Genomic DNA, 21,440 nt, shown 5'->3' with positions numbered 1-21,440 from the left:
GGGCTGGTGCGTGGGGACGGGGTCTCTGCACCGGGCGTCCCGCAGCCATGTCCTCTGCTCCAGGCTCCAGGTCCCGGCATCGTCCCCAAGGCGCCCTGGGCCCGGCGTGGCTCTGCGTCCTGCTCCTGCTGCCCGCCTGCGTGCCCACCGCCGCCACCAGCCCTGGCATCGAGGCGCGGCTGAGCCGCAGGGCGCTGGAGTTCGGTGGGTCTCACACCCCTGAGCGGGCGAGGGGTGGGGGGACGAGCGGGTCACCCCCAGGGAGGATGCCCAGGGTGGGGGATGGAGTGGGGGGACGCACCCAGCTACTTGCCCCCCAGCACCCCGGGTAGCCCAGCCCCTTCCTTGGCGCCAGCCCCACGTCCCCGCTCTGCCCCAGGCTGGCGGTTTGGGCTGGAGCTGCTCCAGTCGCTGCTGCAGAAGGAGCACGAGCTGGACCTGCGGGGCTCCTACCGCCACCCGCTCCTGGGGACGTTCACCTACTCCGTGCCCAGGTAAGAGCCGCCCGCGGGGTCCCCGTCCCCATCCCTGGGGTCCCTGTCCCCATCCCAGCCGTGCCCCGGGTGCACCCACGAGCCCACGCTGCCCGTGTCGCGCAGGATCCACATCCAGGAGCTGCAGCTGAACGACTCCACCGTGGCCTTCGCCGAGGACGTGGGGGTGAGGCTGGCGGTGCAGCGCGCCCGCCTCCGGCTCAGCGCCGACTGGGGCGCCCAGCTGGGCACCATGTGAGTCCTCACCCGCGCCGGGACGGGGACCTGGGTGGGCTCAGGACCACCGCCATCCCGGTGCTCACCCGCCCCGTCCCCAGCCAGGACAGCGGCTCCGTGGAGCTCCGCATGCGTGACGTGGCCGTGGCGGCGGTGCTGGGGGTGAGCGCGGACGGCGGCCGCCCCGTGGTGTGGAGTGCCGGCTGTGACGCCCGCGGCACCGACCTGCACGTGGAGTTCCACCGCGGACACAGGTGACGCCGGGACGCCCGTTCCCCTCCTGTCCCCGGCACATGGGGACACCCCGGTGCCCTCGGCTGGGGGTGTGGGTGGTCTGAGCACCCCGCTCTGCCCCACAGCTGGCTCTACAACCTGCTGGCCCCGCTGCTCCAGAGAGTCCTGCGGCAGGAGCTGAACAAGCAGGTGGGTGCTCGGCCCCTGCGCCGTGGGGTGCCGGTGTCCCCGTCCCCCCCTCCACGGTGGTCCCAGCGAGTGGCTTAGGGACCCCCGTCCGTGGGCTCGCTGACGCTCTGCTCTGCTTCCAGCTCTGCCTCGAGATCCGCAGGGGCGTCTCCAGGCTGGAGGCTGCCCTGGAGCACATGAAAGGTGGGTGAGGGGACCCAGGGACCAGGGCTGGGGCTGGGCAGGGTGGTGCAGGGGGCTGGTGCCCGGCAGGGTCTGCAGGACCCCACTGTGGGGCCGGATCCGTCAGAGCCGGGGCTGCAGGAGGGGGCCAGTGGTCTGACTCCCCCCATCCCTGCAGTGTCCACCCAGCTCGACCCCTTCGCCGCCATCGACCACTCCCTGCTGGGGCGCCCGGCCATCACCGCGGCACACGGCGACGTCGCCCTCAAGGTAACACCATCCCGGTGCCCCTGGGCCACTCCGGGAACGGGGTGCGGGTGAGCCGGGCTGAGCCTCGCGTCCGTCTGTCTGCACAGGGGGAGTTCTTCAGGGTGGGCAAGGGCCAGCAGACCCCCTCCTTGGCTCTGCCCGCTGCTCTGCCCGCTGCTCTGCCCACGGCGCTGCCCACGGCGCTGCCCGCAGCCCACGAGCCCATGCTGCTCCTGGCCGTCACCGACTTCGTCGCCAACTCGGCCGCCTCCGTGTACTTCACGGCCGGGGCCCTGCGCAGGAACATCTCTGCTGACACGGTAAGGACGGGGTCCCTTCAGGGTGTCCCCGCACCCACCTGTGCCGGGTGGCCCCAGCACCCCGACCTCTCTGCTGCCTTCCAGCTCCCGCGGCGGTTCCCACTCCAGCTGAGGACCAAGAGCTTGGGGGTCTTCTCCCCGCAGGTGGGTGTGGGTGGGATGGGACACGGGGAGAGGGACACGGGTGGGATGGGGCACGGGATGGGGTGCAGGGGGGGTAGGATGCAGGAGGGATGGGGCATGGGGTGGGGCACAAGTGGAATGGGATGCAGGAGGGACAGGACAGGGGGTGGGATGCCGGGGAGGTGGGACAGGGGATGGGATGCAGGATGAGATGCAGGATGGGATGCAGTCGGGATGGGACACAGGCAGGACAGGACATGGGCAGGTGGACCGTGGGCAGGACAGGACGCGTTGCCCACCCTGCCTGCAGCCAGCCCAGGGCAGTGATGGGGCACAGGGGCTGTGGGCGGTGGTGGGGACCAGCTGGGAGCCCGGGCTGGTGCCCACGGTGCTGGTGGTGCCAGAGTGGCCACATGCCAGCCCAGCCCTCGTCCCGCCAGCTGCAGGAGCGCTACCCAGACCAGCCCATGGAGCTGCTCCTCTCAGCCCGCCGGCAGCCCCTGCTCCGCTGCCGCCCCGACGCCCTGCACGGGGCCCTCTTCGGCTCCGCTGAGGCCTTCGTGGTGCTGCCCAACGCCACCCGCGTCCCCGCCTTCCTGCTGAACATCGTGAGTGGCTGGTGCTGCCGTGGCACAGGGTCTGCTGCCTGCGCTCCGGGCTGGGGCTGTGCTGGGCGATGCTGGGGCGATGCTGGGGTGATGCTGGGGTGACACTGAGTGATGCTGGGCGATGTTGGGTGATACTGGGTGATGCTGGGCGACACTGGGCAATGCTGGGCGATGCAGAGTCGCAGGCATTGCCCTGGTCGTTCCGACATCTCTTCTTGCTGCAGGACGCCAACGTGACGGGGAAGCCGACCATCACCGGGAACCGGCTCGGGGGCACCGTGAAGATGACGGGGTGAGTCCCCAGCCCCGTGCTGGGTCCAGCCTCCCCTGGGACGTGCCCAGGGAGCCCCCCCCATTCCCACCCCTGGCTGGTTCCCTCTCTGTGTCCCGTATTGCCTGCTCAGAGCCCATCCTGCCCCCAGCTCTTGGCCGTGCCCGTTGCCCTGGCACTCATACCCCGTCTGGGTCCTCAGCCGGACCCGCTCTGCCGGGCTCCCTGCCTGGCACGGGGCTCAGCCCGTCCCTGCCCTGGGAGGGGACGGTCCCGGTGCCTGGTTCTCACCCTGCTCTCGCCCTCCAGGCTCAGCGTGGCACAGGTGACGTCGCACGTGGGTCCAGTGGAGGTGAGCGGCCGGGCCGGGGGCAGCCGGGGGAGCCTCGGGCTCTGCACCCCCCCGGGGGGGCTGGGGGGGGTGGGGGTGCAGGGAGCTGTGCCCTGCCTGCTCCTCCCCGGGCTGGGCTCAGGGGCTGCCTGTCCCGCAGGTGAAGAGGCTGGAGACCCTCCTGAAGTTTGGGCTGTGGCTTTTCGGGGTGCCCTGGGCCAACAGTGAGTGCTGTCCCCGTGTCCCCCCCTCGTGTGCCCCAGCTGTGCCCCCCCCTCACGCCTCTGCTCTCCCCGCAGAGCGGCTCCAGGCTGGCATCCCCCTGCCCACCCCGCACGGCCTCACCCTGCTCAGCCCCCGGCTCTCGCTGCACGAGGTGGGTGCCACCGCTGTCCCCTCACCCCGGTGCCCCCCGCGCCCCCCCCCATGTCCCCCTCCCCTCTCACCACGACTCCCCGCAGGGCTTCGTGCTCGTCACCACGGACCTGCAGCACGAGTGATGAGACCACCGACCCCCCACGAGCCGTGTCCCCGTCCCACCGATGCCCCCCGGCCGTGTCCCCCACCGACCCCCCACTGCCGGGGGCTCCTCGCAGGGATTAAAGCCGGAGCGGGGCTCGGTGGGTGCGGGGGGAGCCCCCGCAGCCGGGTCCCAGCGGGGTCCCGCTCCCGGCTCTGGGTCCCCGTGTCCCCCCACGGCTGCGGGGGGCTGCGGGCCGGGGCTCCTGCAGCACCGCCGGGAGGGGGGGACTCGGGGGGGGCTGGGGACGGGGCTGGTGGCTCTCGGGGACCGGGGCGGGGGGGTGTCACCCACAGCCATCACGCGTGTCCCGGCCGTGCGGGTGCCCTCCGCTCCCCCCTCCCCGCGCCGAGCTGCAGTTTCCCCGGTCGCCCACGGGATGGCGCTCGTGTCCGCGGCCTCCCGCAACCCCCCGCATCCCTACTCCGCCCCGGCCGTCCCCGGGCACCCCGGGGGGTACGGAGGCGGGGACGGGGGTGGTTGGGAGGGCTGAGCCCAAGCTGGGAGCGTCCTCGGTGCCCCCCAGGATTGGGGCATCGCTGTCCCTGCCCCAGCAGCCGGGCCCACCTCTATGGGGTGCAAACTGTGCCAAGATGAGCCCCCCCCCACCCCCACAAAGGGCCGGTGGTGCTGGGAGGAGGGTTCCCCTTGCCCCAGCTCAGCGGTGGCAGGGACAGGGGCGAGGGGCAGCCCCGGGGGGGGAGGAGGCTGTGGGACCCAGCGAGGCACCCGCTGGGCTGCGAGCCCCCTGCTCTCCTCACCCACAGCTGCAGGTGATCCCCCCCCGCGCCCGGCTCCTCACTGGTGCTGTGCCCACAGCCACAAAATCAGCCCCCTCCAGCCCAGCTTGGAGCCCACTGGACAGGACCCCAGTGAGACCAGCAACCCCTCCCAGAGCACCCCAACCCTTCCCAGGCAGGGAGAGGACCCATCCCCTTCCATCCACCCCCTTGAAGGCAGCTCCTGCCCAAAGCTGCCCCAATACCCCCCCCCACCAAAGACAACAGCACCATCAGCAGCTTCAATTACAAGAATTTATTAGTGGATTCACCTCCACCTGCAAACCGAAGCGATCGAGGGCTAATGCTAATCCTCACGTTCCCCCTGTGGGATCCTACATGGGGAACACGAGTCCGTGCTCAGCGGCCACCCCCCACCGCCACCATCCCGCCTTGGCCTCTTCTGCAAGGGAGCACGGTCCCACACATAAATACAGACAGACAAGATATAACAAAAATAGCATTAAAGTATTCACAAATGAATTAAAAACTACTCGGATATGTACAGCAGAGCGCGGGAGGTATGTACACAGCCAAAGCCCGCGGGGACAGCCGGGGTCTGCCGGCGGTGGGCTCCAAGGACGAGGGGTTATTATTTCTGAAGCTCATTTCAGCTCAAAGCCCCCAGCGTGGGGAGGGACAGGGAGGTGGAGGCCAGGCACCTCTGCCACTGCACACACCCGTCACAGCCACGCCACGGGGACAGGGACCTGCTTGAGCAACGGGGACAGCACAGGAGAGGCCAGTGGCTGTCCCCAAAGAGGCTTCATCCCACCCCCAAGGACTGGCCACCGTGGGGCTGCTCCTGGGGCTCTGCCTGCCCCTGCTGCCACCCCCTGCCCCTTCCACCCCCGGCTCGCTATTCCTGCGCTCGCTGCACGCCCCGGCTCGCTGCAGAGCCCCTTGTAGCAGGGTGGGGGCCGGGGAAAGCGCTCCCCCCTCCTCCCCTGCCTCTCTGCATTGCTGCCTGGAGCAGCGGGCATGGGGAGGGCCGGGCACTGCCCCACAGCAACCTACATTCAGAGGGAGGAGGAGGAAGAGGAGGAGGATCCCTTCAAAGCGGGCACAGCCCTGGGCCTGACACACCTGAGAGCAGCCTCAGCTCCCAGCAGCTGATGTCCGGGGAGAAAGGGGCTCAGGGTGACACAGGGCAGAGCTCCTCACCCCTGGCCTCTGCCTCTTTCTGCCTGCTCCCCCCCACCACAGGGACGAGCTCTGCCCGGAGGAAGCGGGGACAGGATGGGGACGCTGTGGGGACGCTCCGTCCCAGGGCCTGAGCGTGCTGGGGACAGGGGAGCCTGGTCTCTTGCTCTGGCTGGGGAACCTTATATTAGTGACACATCTACACACACGCACGCACTCACACATGCAAAAATAAGTCTGTTTATTCTCTTCAAAGTGATCTCGAGACCCTGCGGGGCTGGGACACCTTCCAGCCAGCCCTGTGCCCGCTGCGGGGACCCCCCCCCAGCGCTGGGAGCTGGTGGCTGAAGTGCTGCGTTGGCCTCAGCGCCTTTAAAACACAACGGAACGGTAAATAAGGGGCTACGCTAAAAGGAGCTGGCGGCACGAGGGGGAGAAAGCTCCGTGGAGGCGGAGGGGCTGCCCCCCGCGCCGGTGACGGTGCTGGGAGCGGAGTGTAGTGGATGTGGCGGTGAAGGCGCGGCCGTGCCGGCGCGGGGGGCTCGGCGGAGGGTCACTTGCGGCTCAGCAGGGATCCCAGCAGAAGCACGCCCGCCACCGTCGCCCCGGTCAGGAGCCACTTGTTGAAGGTCTCCTGGCCCTTCCGCACCTCGGCAGCAGCATCGTTCCCGTAGAGGTCCACAAAGCGCTCCTGTGGGGAGAGAGAGGGGGTGAGCGGGGGGGTGGGAGCGGGGCGTGGGGACCCTCGCTGCTGCTGCTGCTCGTGGGGGTCCCGGCTCCTCCACGGGACGGGGCAGGGAGGCTGCCGGGCTCCTCGGCAGGGACTGGGTGGATGACAGACACCTTGTGCTTCCCCGCTCTGAATCACGCAGAGGGCGAGGGGGGAAGCACAGGACCAGTCATGAGAGAAGCGGATGCCAGAAAGGATTTGCAAGGAGAACCCCACGCGGGAGGGCAGGGGATGCGTCACATGCTCCGGGCTCTCTAAAATTAGCATCAAAGTGTGATGGAAATCATCGCAGCAGCAAAGTGCTGGGCTGTATTCCACGGCCGAGGCCTGCGGGAGCAGCAGCAGGGCCGGTGCCTGTGGTTGCAGCACCAGCCCCCATCCAAAGCAGAGCCTCCCACCTCCCTCTCCCTGCTGCTGCACCCTGGCAAGACCAGAGCTCCCACGTCCCTCGCAGGTCGCTCTGCAGCACGAGATGGATTTCACGAGTCCCTGTGGGGAAGGCAGACACCCCAGGTCACAAACTCCTGCCTTCCCCAGGCTTCGGGCACCAGGCCTGGCCAGGAATGCAGTCGCTCCGGCCCGGCTCGCCCGTGCCGGCCACCTCCAGCCCTCCATCTCCAGCAACAGCAAGATTCAACAGAGCCAGGCGTGTGACAGGGCTGGGGACAGATAGCCGTGGCCTGGACTGGGGAGATGGAGGGCAGAGAGAGAAAGAGAGAGACCACCAGAGCTGAACTGCTCCCAAACCCAGGCTCTCGGAGAGCACCTCTGGCCCCTGCGCCCACGCAGCACCCCCACAGCACCCAGGGACCTCGGTGCAGATTGCAGCTTGGACCCCGGCACCGCAGGGAAGGAGGGTCCATGGGCAGGAGGGGTCCATGGGCAGGAGGGGTCCATGGGCAGGCCACACCAAGCTGGGAACTTTACACCCCAGCAGCTCCCTGCTTTATCAGGGCTGAGCATGATCACAGGGGCTGGAGGGAGCTGGAGCTGCGAGCTCCGGGCTCGGGGATCCCGGGCAGTCTCGGCGCTGTTGCACCTCGAGCCCATCTTCCCGGCGAGCTCCCCTGTTCCCTGATAAGTGAACGCAGTTCCAGTAACTCGGCTGCTCTGGGAAAGCAGAGATAAGCCCGGCTGACGCTGTGCCTGTGTCACGCCTCCCCGCGGGCAGCATCCCTGCCTGCCCGGCTCCGGCAGCTCTGCCCACACGCTGCCTCTCGCTGCAGGACGTTTGGTGCCCGGATCATGGCTGGGATCGAGAGGGTCTCTAGGCAGCTGCCTCTCCATCATTCATGGAGATGTGCCCCTGGCTCCCCCAAAACAGCCCCAGTACGGTCACAGCTCACAGGGTATCTCCTCACCTTGCCACACACACACACACACTCAAGCTCACACGCAAGGTGTGTGGCAGACACACACGCTTGCTCCCAGGGAGCCGGGCTGTGCCCCTCTCCTTGGCCACAGGCCTCCCCCGATCCTGTGCCCTCGGGTGTATTCCCCGAAAAAGCCGCTTTGCTGGGGGATGCAGTAAGCCCTGCCCCACAGAGAGCCCCACGCATCGCCCCGGGCTCCTCCTGACCCACGGGAGGGGACGTCCCCCCTGTCCCCAGGAAGGCTGCAGGGGTGGAAGGGGCTGCCCCGTCCCCCGGGCTCTGCGCAGGGCAGGAGGCAGGGGATGGCCCCCCCAGCCCGGGCTGGCACCCAGCCTCCGCACTCCACGGTATGTGCCACCGAGCTTGGGGAAAGGCAGTTCCAAGAAGCGTGTTTTGAAGCTCTTACTTCTAAGAAAAGGAAGTGTTTGCTGAACAAGAGATAAATGGCAGATGGTGAAGCGAGAGCTATCGGGTGCTACAGATGGAGAAGGGCACGACAAGAGCCCCGCGCGGGCAGGGAGGGGACGCGAGCCCCTCTCCTCACCCCGGGAAGGGAGCAGCAGCGGTGGGAGACGCAGCTGGGGGCTGCAGGGGACCGGGGAGGAGAGAGTGCCTTGGCCTTCCTCGGGGACACTGTCCCCAGGAGCTGCGGCAGCTCAGCCCCTGCACAACTGCGATCCCAGATGTGTCCCCTGGGAACGATGATCCCAGACCAGGGGGAGTGGGAAAACAGGCCAGAGCATCCTCCCTCCAAGGTCAGGGAAAGGCAGCGTGCTCAGTTCCCACAGCGCTCAGCACCTGAAGCCCAGTGCTCCCAGTACCGATCCTGACCTCTCTGGCCTGGTGTTTGGGATCTCAGGCTTGCCCAGACACGTCCTGATATTTCTGGCCTCCCCCAGTCACCTTTATCTGAGAGGAAATATTTGGAATTCCTGAGCCGATCACAAGGACTATGGTAGCAACAGCACGTCAGCGTCTCAGCCGCCCTCTCCGCCTGCCCGTGGGCCTCTTCCACCCCGGAGAGGACAGGCTGTTCCCCCGCCGAACACCCGTCACATCCCCTTCCCCACCCCTGTGACAGCCACGTCCGAGAGGAGGATGCTCGGGGCAGGCGATGAGGAAGCAGCGAGAGGCTGTGCCTACACCAAAGGCAATCCCTCCCCGGCGCAGGGGAAGGACACAGCGTTTTCTTGCTGTTACTGGGGTGGGGGGAAATTCCCTCCAGCCACTCGTGCTGCTTGCAGGAGACAGAGGACCTGGAGATCAGACTCTGTCAGTGCCCACCACCCTGCAGAGTAGGGCCAGGGAGGTTTTGCAGTCCTAAAGGCTCTCGAGACACCCACAGTGCCCCAAACCACTGAAAGCTTCCCTTGCCCGGGGAGGTGAAGGGTATGGAGGTCACCGAGACACCAGCACGAAGCTCTGAAAACCAGCAGAGAAGAGCCAGGCTCTGCCGGGACCGTTCACGGTGATCCAGTGGCACTTGGTCTGGCTTTGGCAGCGAGACTCTGACCCAGCAGCAGCTCCGGAGCTTCCCCACAGCCTCATACCCAGACAGACCCACAGCAACCAGCTCCACACTTACAACAGCCTTTCCCACCCAAGGATCTGAATGAGTTTTATCAAAAATCAGCCGGTTCTCCAAACCCTCCTGGGGGACAAGGCAGCACCGCTCCCAGACACACCAGGGAGGTGCGGAGAGGTGAGGTGCTTTGCCTGGAGCTGCACAGGAGCCAGCAGCGTGAGCCACAGCCTCTGACTCCCAGCCCAGGCACTCGCATCACGAGGCAATGTTTCACTCCAAAACAAGGCTGTTTCTGTTCTACCTTCGCCGTAACTACAGCTGTGTTACTGCTAAGGTCTAACACCAATCGCCGGCCAGGAGCAGAGTCATCTGGATGACCAAGCATTCGTTAATGAGATGCTGGAACAGTTTTGTGGTGAGCAGCGAGACAAGCGTGGAAAAAGAAAGGCAGCAGCTCGGCGCCGACCACAACAAAGCCCTGCATCGACAGCAACCTGCTCCCCCAGCCCCTTCGGGCTGCCAGCTCACCGCGTGGGACCGGCATATGCGAACCCGGAGGTGAAGCACAGAGCGGGGAAAAGGCAGCTGAGATCTTTCAGGAAAAAAGAAAACACAAATATTCCCAAAGGCTGTCACTCGGATCCTGTACACAGCTTGGCCAGGCCCTACGTGCTATGAACATGGAAGAGACATCCTGGAGGTGCTCCCTACGCCCAGACACCACATCCACGTGTGGCCCCAACCGCCCCCAGCCCTGTCTGAAGCCCAGGCCCAAAAGGAGGGCAGCGGGGACACGGGCCACACAGCACTGCCTGCAGCATCGGGACGGGAGCTCAACGCGAGCCCCAGGCTCGGGAGCGTGCCAAGGAAACCTGCCACCCCAGGCAGAGGTCTCGGAGCTGCTCCACATCCCCAGCTTCACCCCACTGGTCCCCATCAGCACCTTGGGCAGGCTCGGGGTGGGGTGGGGAAGGGGCTCTGGGGACACAGGGAGGGGAAGGGGCTCTGGGGACAGCACACTGGCAGGTGCAAACAGCTCCAGAGACCCAGCTCTAACTGTTATGCAAATGGTGAGGTCCAGGGAAGCAGCTGCTGATCTCCATGACAATGGCAGGGAACAGGCACCCGCCTGCTGCCTCCCCGGCATCGCCTGCCCTGGGAGCGGGTGCTGGGGTGCTGCGGGGCTCTGCGTGCAGAGAAACCTGCAACTCTGAGGGACGCAGCCATAAACTCACAAGGGTTAATTAAAAGAGCACATCTCTGCCTGGCTCTGCTCTCCAGGTGGTGGGACAGGCAGGGAGGCTGCCCCTTGGCCTCAGCCCGAAGCCCCACAAACCTGCGGGGCTTCAGCCCAGCAAGGGCCAGAGCCAGCTCTTTCCTAACCAGAAACAAACCCTCACTAGCACATTCCAGCCCTAATCCTCGCCGCGGCGGCCTCCTGTCAAACTGGTTTCATCAGCAGCTCCAGGGAACCTGCAATAACCCCACACCACTCAGCACAATTTCAGCATATTCCAAATACATGAAAGGGGCTACGGTGACAGCTGTAACCCCCGTCACTGCCCCGGGAGGCTGCCGGGCACAGCGCGAGATGGAGAGCAGGGAACTGAAAATCTGCTGAAACATCCATGTGTGTTAAAGCAGGAGACGGTGAGAAAGACAAATCCACTTGGATCCATCTTTCATCAGCGTTTCTCCCAGACCTAACCAGGCTCCTGAGGTGCTGAAGCCCCGGCCGGCATCGGGCACGCTCGGCAGCGGGACGGCTGGCAGGCGACGAGGCCGCGGTACAAGGGGAGAACACATTGGCTGAGCCGGATCCACTCAAGAGATTAGCACCTGCTGGGAACGGGATTGTTTTCCAAAGGGCATTAAGTGGAATAGTCCGAGGAAGGACGGTCTCTCTGATGCTTCTCCCCACCGGACAGATGGTGTCTGAGCCGCGGCAGGCAGAGCAGCCGGGCAGCCTTTGTGCGAGGGGCACGCTCGGGGGGCAGGGGGAGGCTCCTGCCTTAATTTCACGGCTATCTGCTGCCCGTGGTGCCGGGGAGCTGCACTGGCCAAACGCCTCGGTGGGGTCCCCTGCGCCCAGGGAACAAAGCTCAATTTTCACCTTGTCACTGCTGTTCCCGGACGTCACAGCTCCTGTGCAATCGTGCCCTTGTGTAACTGCGGGGAAACCTGCGCCGAGGGGACGTGCCACGCTCACGTGTGCCCGGCTGCGGAGCCACGTTCCCTCCTACCCAGGGGCTGAGTTGCGCGATGCCAACAGCTCTCCTTGGCCCTCAAATGCACCAAGAGCCTTACCCCAAATCCACCCTGCAGCGACCCACAGCGTTACCAGAGCCTGAGGGAGCGAGGCTGGGTGCAGGGACGGTCCCCAGGACAGGCAGGTCCTGGGGAAGGGCCGCCCGGATCTCCTGCCTCGAGCCACTTGTCCTCCAGCATCCCGGAGGAGCGCTGGCCAAGCCTCACCGCTTCCCACTCCAGCCCCAGCACCTCACCAGGCTGCTGGAATTCTTACAGGCCACTTGAATGAAAAAGGGGAAAGGGTGGAGGTGCAGGAAGAGGAGGAAGATGTGCTCATTCTGTTTTCACTTCCTGTTAGTCCACATGAAATCTCAAATGATTCAGGCCACAAAGTCCCTTTTAGCAAAATCCTGGCTGACTTGAGAGCAGGAAGCAGAGGAGGCAGCTGATGCAGCAAAGGCGAGAGTGAGCAGTGCAGCATGAGAAGGAGACTTTGTGCTCTGCCCTGGGCTCCTCCATACGTGTTGTTGCATGAAATAATCACTGGCTGGTGCACTGGAATCTTCTAAATGAGGTCAGTTGCTCTAATAAAAGATATTAGCTCTCCGGCAAGCTTAATGCGCTGGTGAGCCATACCATTACAGAATGGAAGCACTTGCAACACTGCCACGATGGCTGATTTACAGGTAGCAACGCCTCATTTTCTCCATACATAAGTCATATGTCACCCAGACACTGCCCAGGGCCACGTACACACCCAGCTCCCACATCCCGGCCCAAACCCCGAGCCAGCTCGCCACGAGTCACACACACGGAGTCACGTCACGCGCTGCCACCAGCCCTGCTCCCCACACAGCACTCGCCCTGTCCCCAGCCTTCCTCGGTCTCAGGGATGCCAAAACCCAGAGAGTGGTGCAAATAGGACTAGAATTGTTCGGAGAGCTACTGAAGTGATGCAGACAGCTGTCCCGCTCCACCTGAGCGTGGCGTTACCCACTCTCAAACCCAACCAGCTCCGTGCCAGCCGAGGCCTCTTCTCTGAGCTTCCTAAAGAGCCCTTCACCCTCCAGTGGAGAGGAAAACCCTTCCATGCTCCTTTGGGGAGGAACAGCTCCAGCAGCTCCCTCCCCTCGGGCTCTGCCCTCGGCCCCTCGCACCCCTCCGGCTCCAAGCCCTGCCCGCTGCCAAGTTGTCACGTTTTGGAGTGTTTGATTTCAGTCTCGAGAGCACCTGGCTGGCAGTGGTACAGAACCTGCCTGCTTTGTTCTTGGCCAGGGGGAGCACAGGACCCAGCCTCGGCTTCCCCCTGAGCTCCGGGGCCATCCCAGATCGGGGACAGAAAGGCTGAGCCCAGCCCCACTCCCACCGGAGGCTCCTCATCTCCAGGGCTCATCTCCCCGAGCAGGATACTGATGCCAGAAGCTAGCTACTAATTGGATCTACTTAAATTAGAAGCTAAGTCTGCAGACACAGCTGAAACACAAGCTTGAGCAGGAAGGAGGATAACGCAATAAATTCAAGCAGCTCTCCCCAAGGGAATCACACAGACCCCCGCAACTTCCCTCCTCACAGACACAGCCCATCGCCCTTCCCTGGGCACGCTGCGTAAACGCAGGGGCAAGCGGAGAGAGCACCCAGCCCAAAGCCTCCTGAAACACCCCGCTCACCCCGCTCCCCGCAGCGGAGGGAAGGCAGACCAGCTCCAGCACAAGTTCAAACAGTCCCCGTGGCCACGGGAGCTTCTCTGGTTAATGCTCCGGCTCCCGCTCCTCCCTCCCTCGCTACCCCGCAGGCAGCGCTGAGCGCACTGGGTTTCCCATTAGAGAGATCCTGAGAGACAGCACTGGGCTGGTACACGTGAGCACGTGTCCGAGGGACGACACGGGCGGCTGGAGAGATGCTGGCTGGGGCTGGAGAGATGTTGGCTGCACCAAGGAGCTGCAGCGGGCGCTCCCGCCTGCAGGCAGTCCTTCCCAGCGCTGCTCAGCCCTCCCAGTTCTTTTTTTTTTTCATTTTCTTTTTGCTAACTAAATTAAACATGAGGATAAAATAAGCAAAATACCTAAAAATATAAAACGAGCGTTTCTACAGCACAACTAGGTCACAGCTCCCCAGCATGCAAGTCGTGGCAGCCACGGCTCAGCCCCTCGAGCCTCCCGGGTTCAAAACTGCCGTCTCTCTTACGAGGCTGCCTCCCGAAACCCACACCTGCTCCCCGGTGAGCCCAGCTGGAGCCATCTGCTAACGGCTCTGCCTCCCGGCAGCCCTCCGCACCCTCGCTCCGCCGGGCTGGTCGGCTTCTGTGCCACAGAGGAACCCTGCTCCCCACCCGAACGCAGCAGGGCCAGCCCGCACCCTGAAACCACCCTGGGGCACCCAGCAAAGCCCTCGCGTCCCCCTCCACGGGCACACCACGGGCACAGCTCTCACACGGCTCCAGAAAGCACGTCCGCTAACTTAAGCCCTCGGCATCCCAAGGACAATTAGGAGCGGGACTTCAGAGAGATCCTGCACCAAACACTCCTCTGCACGTCCTTCCAGGTGGGGGAGCAGGGAGGAGGATCGGTTTCCCCGTCCAAGGCCAGGGCAGCAAACCAAGGAGTGCCCTGGCACCGAGGGACACCGCTTCCCTTTCATGCCTCCATTAATCTGTGTTAATCTTTAGTTGCTCAGAACAATAGAAGGGTAACATCCCTCTCCGGAGGGTGGAGGACAGCGTGGCTGCATTCCTGCCAGGCAGAGGCAGGGTGGCCCTGCAGAGCACGCCTTGGCCCTGCAGAGCACGCCTTGGCCCCGAATCAGCCAACACCCCAACCACTGTCAGGGTCACCAGAGCAGGGAGAGAGCAGCCCCCCCAGCCCCTTTCTGCTCCCACGGCAGAAGCCACCATTAATCCCTCGCCTCTCGGTTCAGCGGGTCTGCATCACTTCTACAACCGATACCCATCCCTTCCCCCAGCTCCTCCTGGGAATACTCGGGCTTTACGGCTAGTGGGGGAAAGAGCTGCTAGAGGAACACTCCTTGTAATTTCAAGACGGGACTGTGTGCACAGCTGTCAGCAGCTTGGTAAAAATCAAAGCAGAGAAGCTTATGCAAAGGCCTCGAAGCGTCGCGCCACCGTTCAGCCCGTACCCGGCGTGGGCCACAGGCGTATCGCTGCTCCCGGGGGTAACCCACGTGCACAAACCGCACAGGAGCTCCAGGGAAATCAGGAGCAGCACCCCAATGTGTACAGAAAGCCGCACCTTCTGCACGGGAAAAGGGAGCACGTTGCTCCCTCCCACCCCCCTGCTGCCGTGGGACACCCTGTTGCTGCTGAAATGGGGGAGAGACCCCGGGCAGCGCTCGGGGGGACCCAGCTGCGGCTCCCGAGAGGAGCAGGATGATCAGGAAGACTGACGTTACCCAGAGCAGCTGTGAACACGGAGCAGCAAGGAACAGCTCGCTAATTATTTCACAGGTCTTTTTTTAAACTGACACTCCGTCCTTCGGATTAAAGAACCTCAGAGTGCTTTATGAACCCGAGTTCTCAGTGGCTCCCCGGGGAGGGAGGGAAACGCTATCCCTTCTGCTGAAAGACCACGGGGTTAAGTGGGCTGCTCGGAGCCAGCGATGGGCAGGAGCTTTGCCTTCCAGGCGCCTGCTCTAATCACAGATCTAAGGAACGTAATCAAACCGCACCGCACACCGAGAGGCAGCGAGGCAAACAGGCAGGGCCCCAGAGAAGGAGTGAAAGGGGCGAGGAGCAAAGCTCTGAAAACTCTCCTCCACATCGCATCGCTCTGGGTCTAGCGGCAGGAATGCTGCTGCGGGCCGGGCAGGAAGCTGCAGTGGAAGTCATTCCAATGGCATTTCCTGGAGAGTGCTGCAGAAAAGCCTCCCAGGTCGCAGGAGGAGCTGCCAGGGAGCCGCAGGCTGAGCCCACGGCTACCTGGGACGGCCACGCCAGGCAGGACAGCCCGAGCCAAGACGGTGCCGGCAGCGACCGTGAGGCAGCCGGTTCCCACAGCCCGAGGAACACCCTGTGCTGTGAAGGGACATGAGGGACTCAGCTGGTCGGGGGAAGTGTTTTTTTCATCCCAAACGGGTGATGACAATGGGGGCATCGTCTCAGCTGCAAGGGATCCAGACCTTAAAACAATTACAGAGGACAAAGTGGAAAGCGATGGCCCAGCTGAGCTTTGCAGACCACGGGTTGGGATTCATCTTTAAGACAGCAAAGCTCAGACCGACACAGTACGAGGATCCTGGGGCAGAGGGGATCAGGCAGATTATGCAGTGGCTGCGGGGAAGGCTTGTGCAGGATACCTGGTCAATGGCACAAGGCCAAAAAGCATTTCTGAAGAGCAGAGAATCGACGTCGAGCTCTCAGCCTGAAACCATTGAGAAGGCTGGAGCAAGAGCACAGGACGCAATCCCAGCTGCAATCTGTCATATGACACAGGCTGAGTCATTTCCTATCATTCAAGAAAAAAAATTAAAAAGATAGAAAATGAGTTTGCTATATTGACATCTTCTGAGGGGTTTCCCCAAACAGAACCACAAGCTTCCAGTCCACTGCAGAGCAACACAACACGTATGTCCCGGCACACCGAGTCCTGCGTGGCCAGGGCCGGCCGAGGGCCCTGGGAATTCAGATTGTTGGGATTCAGATGTCACAGCCTGGTGACAAAAGATGCTGTTTGCTTCCAGTCCTGGCCCAGCACAGCCCCTTCATGCTGGTCCTCACCATATGCCCTGCAAACAGGAAACCTCTTGCCTTTGTGTCCACAGATCTAGCCCCAAGCCCCCACAGAACACCCTCTTTAAATCCCACCCTGAAGGCAGATTTAGCCTTGAAAGAAAAGCTGTCATCCACTGGAGGGTCACGGCCAGGCAGAACTCCTGCTCCCTGTCCTTTCTCAAACAGATTAAGCACGGTCAGTACCTCTCTGCCTGCCAGGCTCTCCCTGTGCTTCCCCCTCCCGTGTTCCCACTCACCAGATTTCTCCCCCCACGACTCCCGATCCCCGCTGGGATCACTGCACTTCACAGCTAGTGGGATCTGGTCCTGGCCAAAGCTACTGCCCCACGAAAGCCTCCTCTTTGGTTCTGATGGCTCACCGAGGCAGCAGCTCTCTTCTGGCTGGTTATTAAATGCCCTGCTTCGGGTTGTTCTCGTTTGTTTGTTTTCTCAGTGCCAGACTGCAGAGAGGAGGGCAAACCAAGGCAGAGCCAGTAAACATGACTAAATACGCCCATGTTAACGCTACACAGCGAGATTTACCATCTCCCCCTCACCTCAAAGAATGGCTTCTCAAGAAAACTGCTGCAGCCCAGCACACAGCAGCCTTAACAGGCCCCTCCAAAGGCAACCTGCACCCCGTGGCCGTCCCACGCCTGCCTTTGTTCCACTGGCAGGGAATGAAACAGAGCTTCCTATGCAACCAGGCTGAGCGACGCCTGTGATGGAGCCGTGCTCCTTCCCTCTTTCAGAGGGGCTTTCCAGGAAGAAAAGTGCTGCAGCACTCCAAAAACACCAGCTACCTGGTCCCTGCCAAGCAGGCCTGCCAGAACTTGCATCCCTCTCACCAGGACCTGCCTGCTGCACCTCTCGGCAGAGCTTTGTTTGGGTGGGACAGGCTCTAACAGCTCAGATGCGCCGAACAGGCTCCCTGTGCAAACAGGGCGGCAGCAGAGGGACCGCTCTGTCGCAGCAAGTGCAGGCTGGCACTCTCTCCTTGCAGGGAGAGCTGGCAGCAGGCCAGCAGCTTTCTCCCTGCAGCTGGAGTCGCGCGAGAGCGAAGCAGAGCATCCCCACGCACGGCTGCCCCCCGAGAAAGGGACACAGTCAAACCCGAGCGCGGAGGAAAGCTACAGCTGAGACATCAAACGAGCACCAGGTTGGGGTTTGCAACAGGCTGGCAGCAGCCACACTGCCCAGCCCTTGTTTTGGGGGCTGGTGGGGTGGATCGCCCCCACTACAGCCTTTGCCACCCTGCCCAGCGCCCCTTCAGCTCCTGGCACAGCCCAGGCAGCAGCACAACCCACGCAGTCAAGTCAGACTCTCCGTTCAAGGTTAGAAGAAGAGATCAAGGCTGCTCCCCTGGGTGGGAACAGGGCTAACGGTGATCTTCAAAGCAAGAGCTGGTGGGTGGGTCAGATAGAGAGGAGTCCTGACCCTTCCGCAATCTGTTGAACAAATATTTGCCCCAAACAATTAATTTAGAGACAGACATAAAAGAATTGGAGAGTCTCAATCATGATGGTTGGGGGTGGGGAACAGAGGGAGGAGGTATTTCATTCCCTGCAAGCAGGGACCAGTGATTTTCCACCAGTGATTTAATCTAAATCCCCCGGAGAGTTCATTTACAAAAAATCAGATTGCATTATCGCCTAGGTCTCCAGGATACAGCCCAATCCGTCACCAACAGCAACAGCCACACTAGCTTGGAAACCTCAATTTGATCACTCAATTCCAAGACTAATCTGTGGCTTTAAAAGCCAAAGCCAGAGGGAGGGGGAAGGAGCTCAGCGTTTGGCCAGGGTTATCTGCAGGATGAGAGAGCTAATGGGCCAGGCAGAGCCTGATGAAATGGCCAGTAGATCCCAGGTTATTAATCGAAACCGAGCTCCTCTGCCCAAGCAGCCCCACCCAGGCAGTGCCCCAGGGCGGCCACATTCCTGGGATTCCTGCACCCTGGGTGAACCTCCTCCCTCTCCCTGGGTGCACCCACTTCCCCTCTTCTCCCTTCTCTGGGGATCCCGGCATCGCCGGCCAGGCGTGAGGAGCTCCGCAGGGCTCCCGTGCCTGTCCTCTGTCAGGAGGGTGCAGAGCACAGTGCTGGGCTCAAAGGCTCCTGCCCCCTCCTCGAAATGCAGGGGTCTGCAGATGGACCAGGAAAGGAACAGGGCCAAAAGGCCTCAGCTCACCAGCACAAGGAGGCGGCTCCCCACCGTTTAGACGCTTACGCCTGACAGCGTGAACTCTTCCCAGTGGGCACCAGTAAAGGTTACACCAGCAGGGAATCGCTAAGACGCAGAAACAAAAAGCAAACTCAGACATCTGTAGGTCGAATACCTCCCGCTGGCAGTCCCAGGCAGCGCCGGCGGCCGGACCCGGCATTTCAAGAATGCTTCCTGGAGAAATGCTTATTCATGTTAATGCCTCACCATTGAAAGCTCGCAGGGTTTGCTGCTGGGGCAGCTGGGAGCGTTGCTCCCTGCCAAGCACGAAGCAGCTACAGGCTTAGCAGCTCCCCAGCGCAGAGGTTGCCCCCACCGCAGCAGCTCGGGCAGGCCCAGCAGCCCACCCACCCACCCACCAGGATCTGCTGGGGGATTCGCTTTGCCACGAGCACGGCAGGGAGCAAAGCCCTGGCTCCAGAATGAAGAAGTAGCTGTTAGCCCAGCAGACCGCAGGCCGGCTCGCCGGGGCACTGCGTGGAGAGGAGGAAGCTCCACTCCCTGCTGTTAAATGACACCAGGAACATGCCCGAGAGCAAGGGCTGCCACTTGAAGAACAAGCTTGGATGACATTAGATTTCCAAAGGCTCTTGGAAAACAGGTCTTTTACATAACACCCAGGGAGAAGGAGAAGAAACGGGGATGGAGGACACTTGTGAGCATAAACTGTTGTGTCATTGTGGTGGACTGACCCTCTTGGGGCAGAGCGTTAAGAGCACAGAGTGAAAGGCCACACGCCCCTTTATCTCCCTGCAGGATCTAGGACAAGCGCTAGCAAAAACACTACAAGGAGTTGCAGTGAGGGAGGACCCGGGCAGCCATCCCCACCGGGGAGAGGAGTTCTTACCCATCCGCCATTCTCCTGGATCCAGGGATCTAGGTGGTCGGTCAAGTACGTGGTCATCCAAGATACAATGCGTCCCACCAATACCCGCATCTCCTTGTCAACGCTCTCCACGCACAAGGCTCCTCCGAAGGAGAAGAAAGCCACGATGCGACCCCAGTTCACTCCGTCGCGGAAGAGTTCGTTCACTACCTGCTCAAAGCTCTGGTACGCCGTGCCGGGGGTGATGTGGAGCTGGGAAGTGAGGTCGCTGAACGCCCGCCGGTACCTCAGCTCAAACTCATCCCCCGCCTCCCGCAGCGCCTGCCTCACATCGGCTGCTTGAACGATTTCATGGACTTCGAGGCTGCTCCGGTGCACGGCGGCTCCGTTCACTACGTGGCTGGCGGGCGGGTGCCAGGAGGGGCTCCCGTTGAGGACGCCGTCCATCTCGGCCTCCTCTGCTGCAGTGTCAGTCCTGTTCTCATCCTCCTCCTCCTCCAGCTGACTCCAGCTGTATCCCTTCTGCGAGAGCTTGTAGGAAACAAAGTCAATCACTAACTCCCGGTTACTGCTGGACATTTTCACACCTGGGACACCCTCAATGAGTCCATGGTCCGGAGCACAAGCAGATCAGCACTTAGCAGGTCCCGACTCCACTCTTCTTCTTCAAGACCGACGGAAACATCTGACCTTTGCACAGACAAACACCAGAGGAGGAGAGAGGCAAGGAAACGGTTAATGCTACAGCTCTTAGATGCTCCCGTGCCATGAACACCGACAGCTTATCATCCCACTGAGACCATCCCACAGCTTTACGCCGAGACTCAGGGCCACCGGATAGAAGCCGCACAGAGAACCGACTGCAGCACCCCCCTCCCGGGGAACCGGCCTCGAGCCCCAGGGGACCCCCCCAGCCCCGCTCCGAGCAGCCCCCAGCCCCGCGGTCTCACCGGGCGCAGGCACCGCCTGGCAGGCCGGCTGCAGGTCGGCTGCGGGGCGGGGGCGGCTCTCGTTGTGCTGAGCTGCGGGCCGACCCGGCCGCGCTCCGCCAGTCCCGGAGCGCCGCGGAGGCGGAGGCAGCCCCGCCCCCGCCCGCCCCGCCCCGTCCGTTAAAGGGCCCGGCTGTCCCCGCCCCTCTCTGCCGGCGTTGCCCAACGGCGGCCGGCGGAAGCGGGCAGGCAGCGTTACCAAGGCGCTACGGCAGCCCCGTGCGGGCCCGGTTTAACGGTAACTGCGGCGCAGCCCCCCCTGCCCCGGCGGTTAGCGCGGCCGGGCGCGCTGGCAGGCGCCAGCCCCCCGCGCCGCCCCCGCCCTCCCGAAGCCCCTCGCTCCCTGCAGGCGGAGGGGAGCCGAAGGGTTAAAAGGCCGAAAACCGGCGAGTCCTCGGCACCGGGCTCGCCGGACACGGCCTGCTCGAGGCTGCCGCCGCCACCCGGCCCTGCCTTCTTACGGGAGCGATCCCGGTCACTCCCTCCGGTTAGCAACGAGGAGCCGCGGCCAGACCGGTAGCTCGGCAGGGGGCGGCCTGCCCCCCGGCCACCGCACCGCCCCTCGCGGCCGCCGTACCGGGGCGGGGCGGCGAGCACGGGGCCCGCGCACGAGGGCCCGCACGGCGTCCACGCCGCCCGCCCCTCGCTCACCAGCCAATCACCCACCGGGAGAGCCCCGCGGGGGCGGGGCCTGAAAATGGGCTCTCCCATTGGCTGAGCCGCGCGTCCCTCACGGCCTGCCCCACTCCGCCCTTCACCTCAGCGGCCGGTGGAGGGTCCGGGTCCTTCCCGCCCCTGTCCCGCGGGCCCGGCTGGCAGCGACGCCGGGGGTCGCCGGGAGCCCCGCCGGGCCTCGTCCCGCTCAGCAGTCCCCGGGCTCCTTCCGCATCGCCCACCAAGCGGCCGCCGCGCTCCTGGGCCGCGCCGGGGGGGTGCGGTGGGGTGGGAGGGGGCAGGCGGGGGCGGTGCGCATGCGCACGTCGCGGCGAGGCTGGGCGGGGAGCGGCGCGCATGCGCGGGGAGGGCGGGGCGGGAGCGGCGGCTGGCCGGAGAGGGAGGGGAGGGCGCCTGCGCGGAGCCGTTGGCGTCAGTGCGCAGGCGCGGAGGTGCCGGGCGGAGGGCGGAGCTCTGGCGCCCCCGGTCGGTTGTGGAGGCGCCGCCAG

General features: G+C 63.7%; 2 protein-coding genes across 8 annotated transcripts; one reads left to right on the top strand and one right to left on the bottom strand.

The window, feature by feature from the left end:
- Positions 1-47: 47 nt before the first annotated feature.
- On the top strand, positions 48-3,697 carry LOC137672095 (bactericidal permeability-increasing protein-like). Its single transcript, XM_068416084.1, has 15 exons — positions 48-204; positions 380-494; positions 600-728; positions 812-964; positions 1,070-1,133; positions 1,256-1,316; positions 1,474-1,565; positions 1,652-1,864; positions 1,949-2,008; positions 2,428-2,595; positions 2,820-2,887; positions 3,176-3,218; positions 3,358-3,421; positions 3,497-3,573; positions 3,659-3,697. Exons 1-15 carry the CDS (start codon positions 48-50, stop codon positions 3,695-3,697), a joined length of 1,503 nt encoding a protein of 500 aa, XP_068272185.1.
- Positions 3,698-4,737: 1,040 nt separating this feature from the next.
- On the bottom strand, positions 4,738-21,228 carry BCL2L1 (BCL2 like 1). 7 transcript variants are annotated; one of them, XM_068416095.1, is made up of 3 exons: positions 21,036-21,228; positions 19,310-19,978; positions 4,738-6,330 (listed from the first exon to the last, which is right to left on the bottom strand). In XM_068416095.1, the coding sequence occupies exons 2-3, from the start codon at positions 19,865-19,867 to the stop codon at positions 6,193-6,195; spliced, it is 696 nt and encodes a 231-aa protein (XP_068272196.1). In that variant the 5' UTR covers positions 19,868-19,978; positions 21,036-21,228; the 3' UTR covers positions 4,738-6,192. The 7 variants fall into 7 exon arrangements, with proteins under 7 accessions (XP_068272196.1, XP_068272199.1, XP_068272201.1 ...); XM_068416098.1 differs by having other exon boundaries at positions 19,310-19,973; XM_068416100.1 differs by lacking the exon at positions 21,036-21,228 and adding an exon at positions 20,944-20,963.
- Positions 21,229-21,440: the final 212 nt, after the last annotated feature.

Source organism: Nyctibius grandis, chromosome 19, assembly GCF_013368605.1.
Source record: "Nyctibius grandis isolate bNycGra1 chromosome 19, bNycGra1.pri, whole genome shotgun sequence".
NCBI lineage: Eukaryota > Metazoa > Chordata > Aves > Nyctibiiformes > Nyctibiidae > Nyctibius > Nyctibius grandis.
The sequence above is the reverse complement of the archived record's forward strand: the minus strand, read 5'-3'. Positions and strand labels throughout refer to the sequence as shown.

Coding starts and splice junctions, on each gene's coding strand:
- LOC137672095 (XM_068416084.1), top strand. CDS start 48: ATGTCCTCTGCTCCAGGCTCCAGGTCCCGGCATCGTCCCCAAGGCGCC. Junction 495..599: donor TTCACCTACTCCGTGCCCAG/GTAAGAGCCGCC, acceptor CGTGTCGCGCAG/GATCCACATCCAGGAGCTGC. Junction 1,566..1,651: donor ACGGCGACGTCGCCCTCAAG/GTAACACCATCC, acceptor CTGTCTGCACAG/GGGGAGTTCTTCAGGGTGGG.
- BCL2L1 (XM_068416095.1), bottom strand. CDS start 19,867: ATGTCCAGCAGTAACCGGGAGTTAGTGATTGACTTTGTTTCCTACAAG. Junction 6,331..19,309: donor TCCAGGAGAATGGCGGATGG/GTAAGAACTCCT, acceptor CTCTCCCCACAG/GAGCGCTTTGTGGACCTCTA.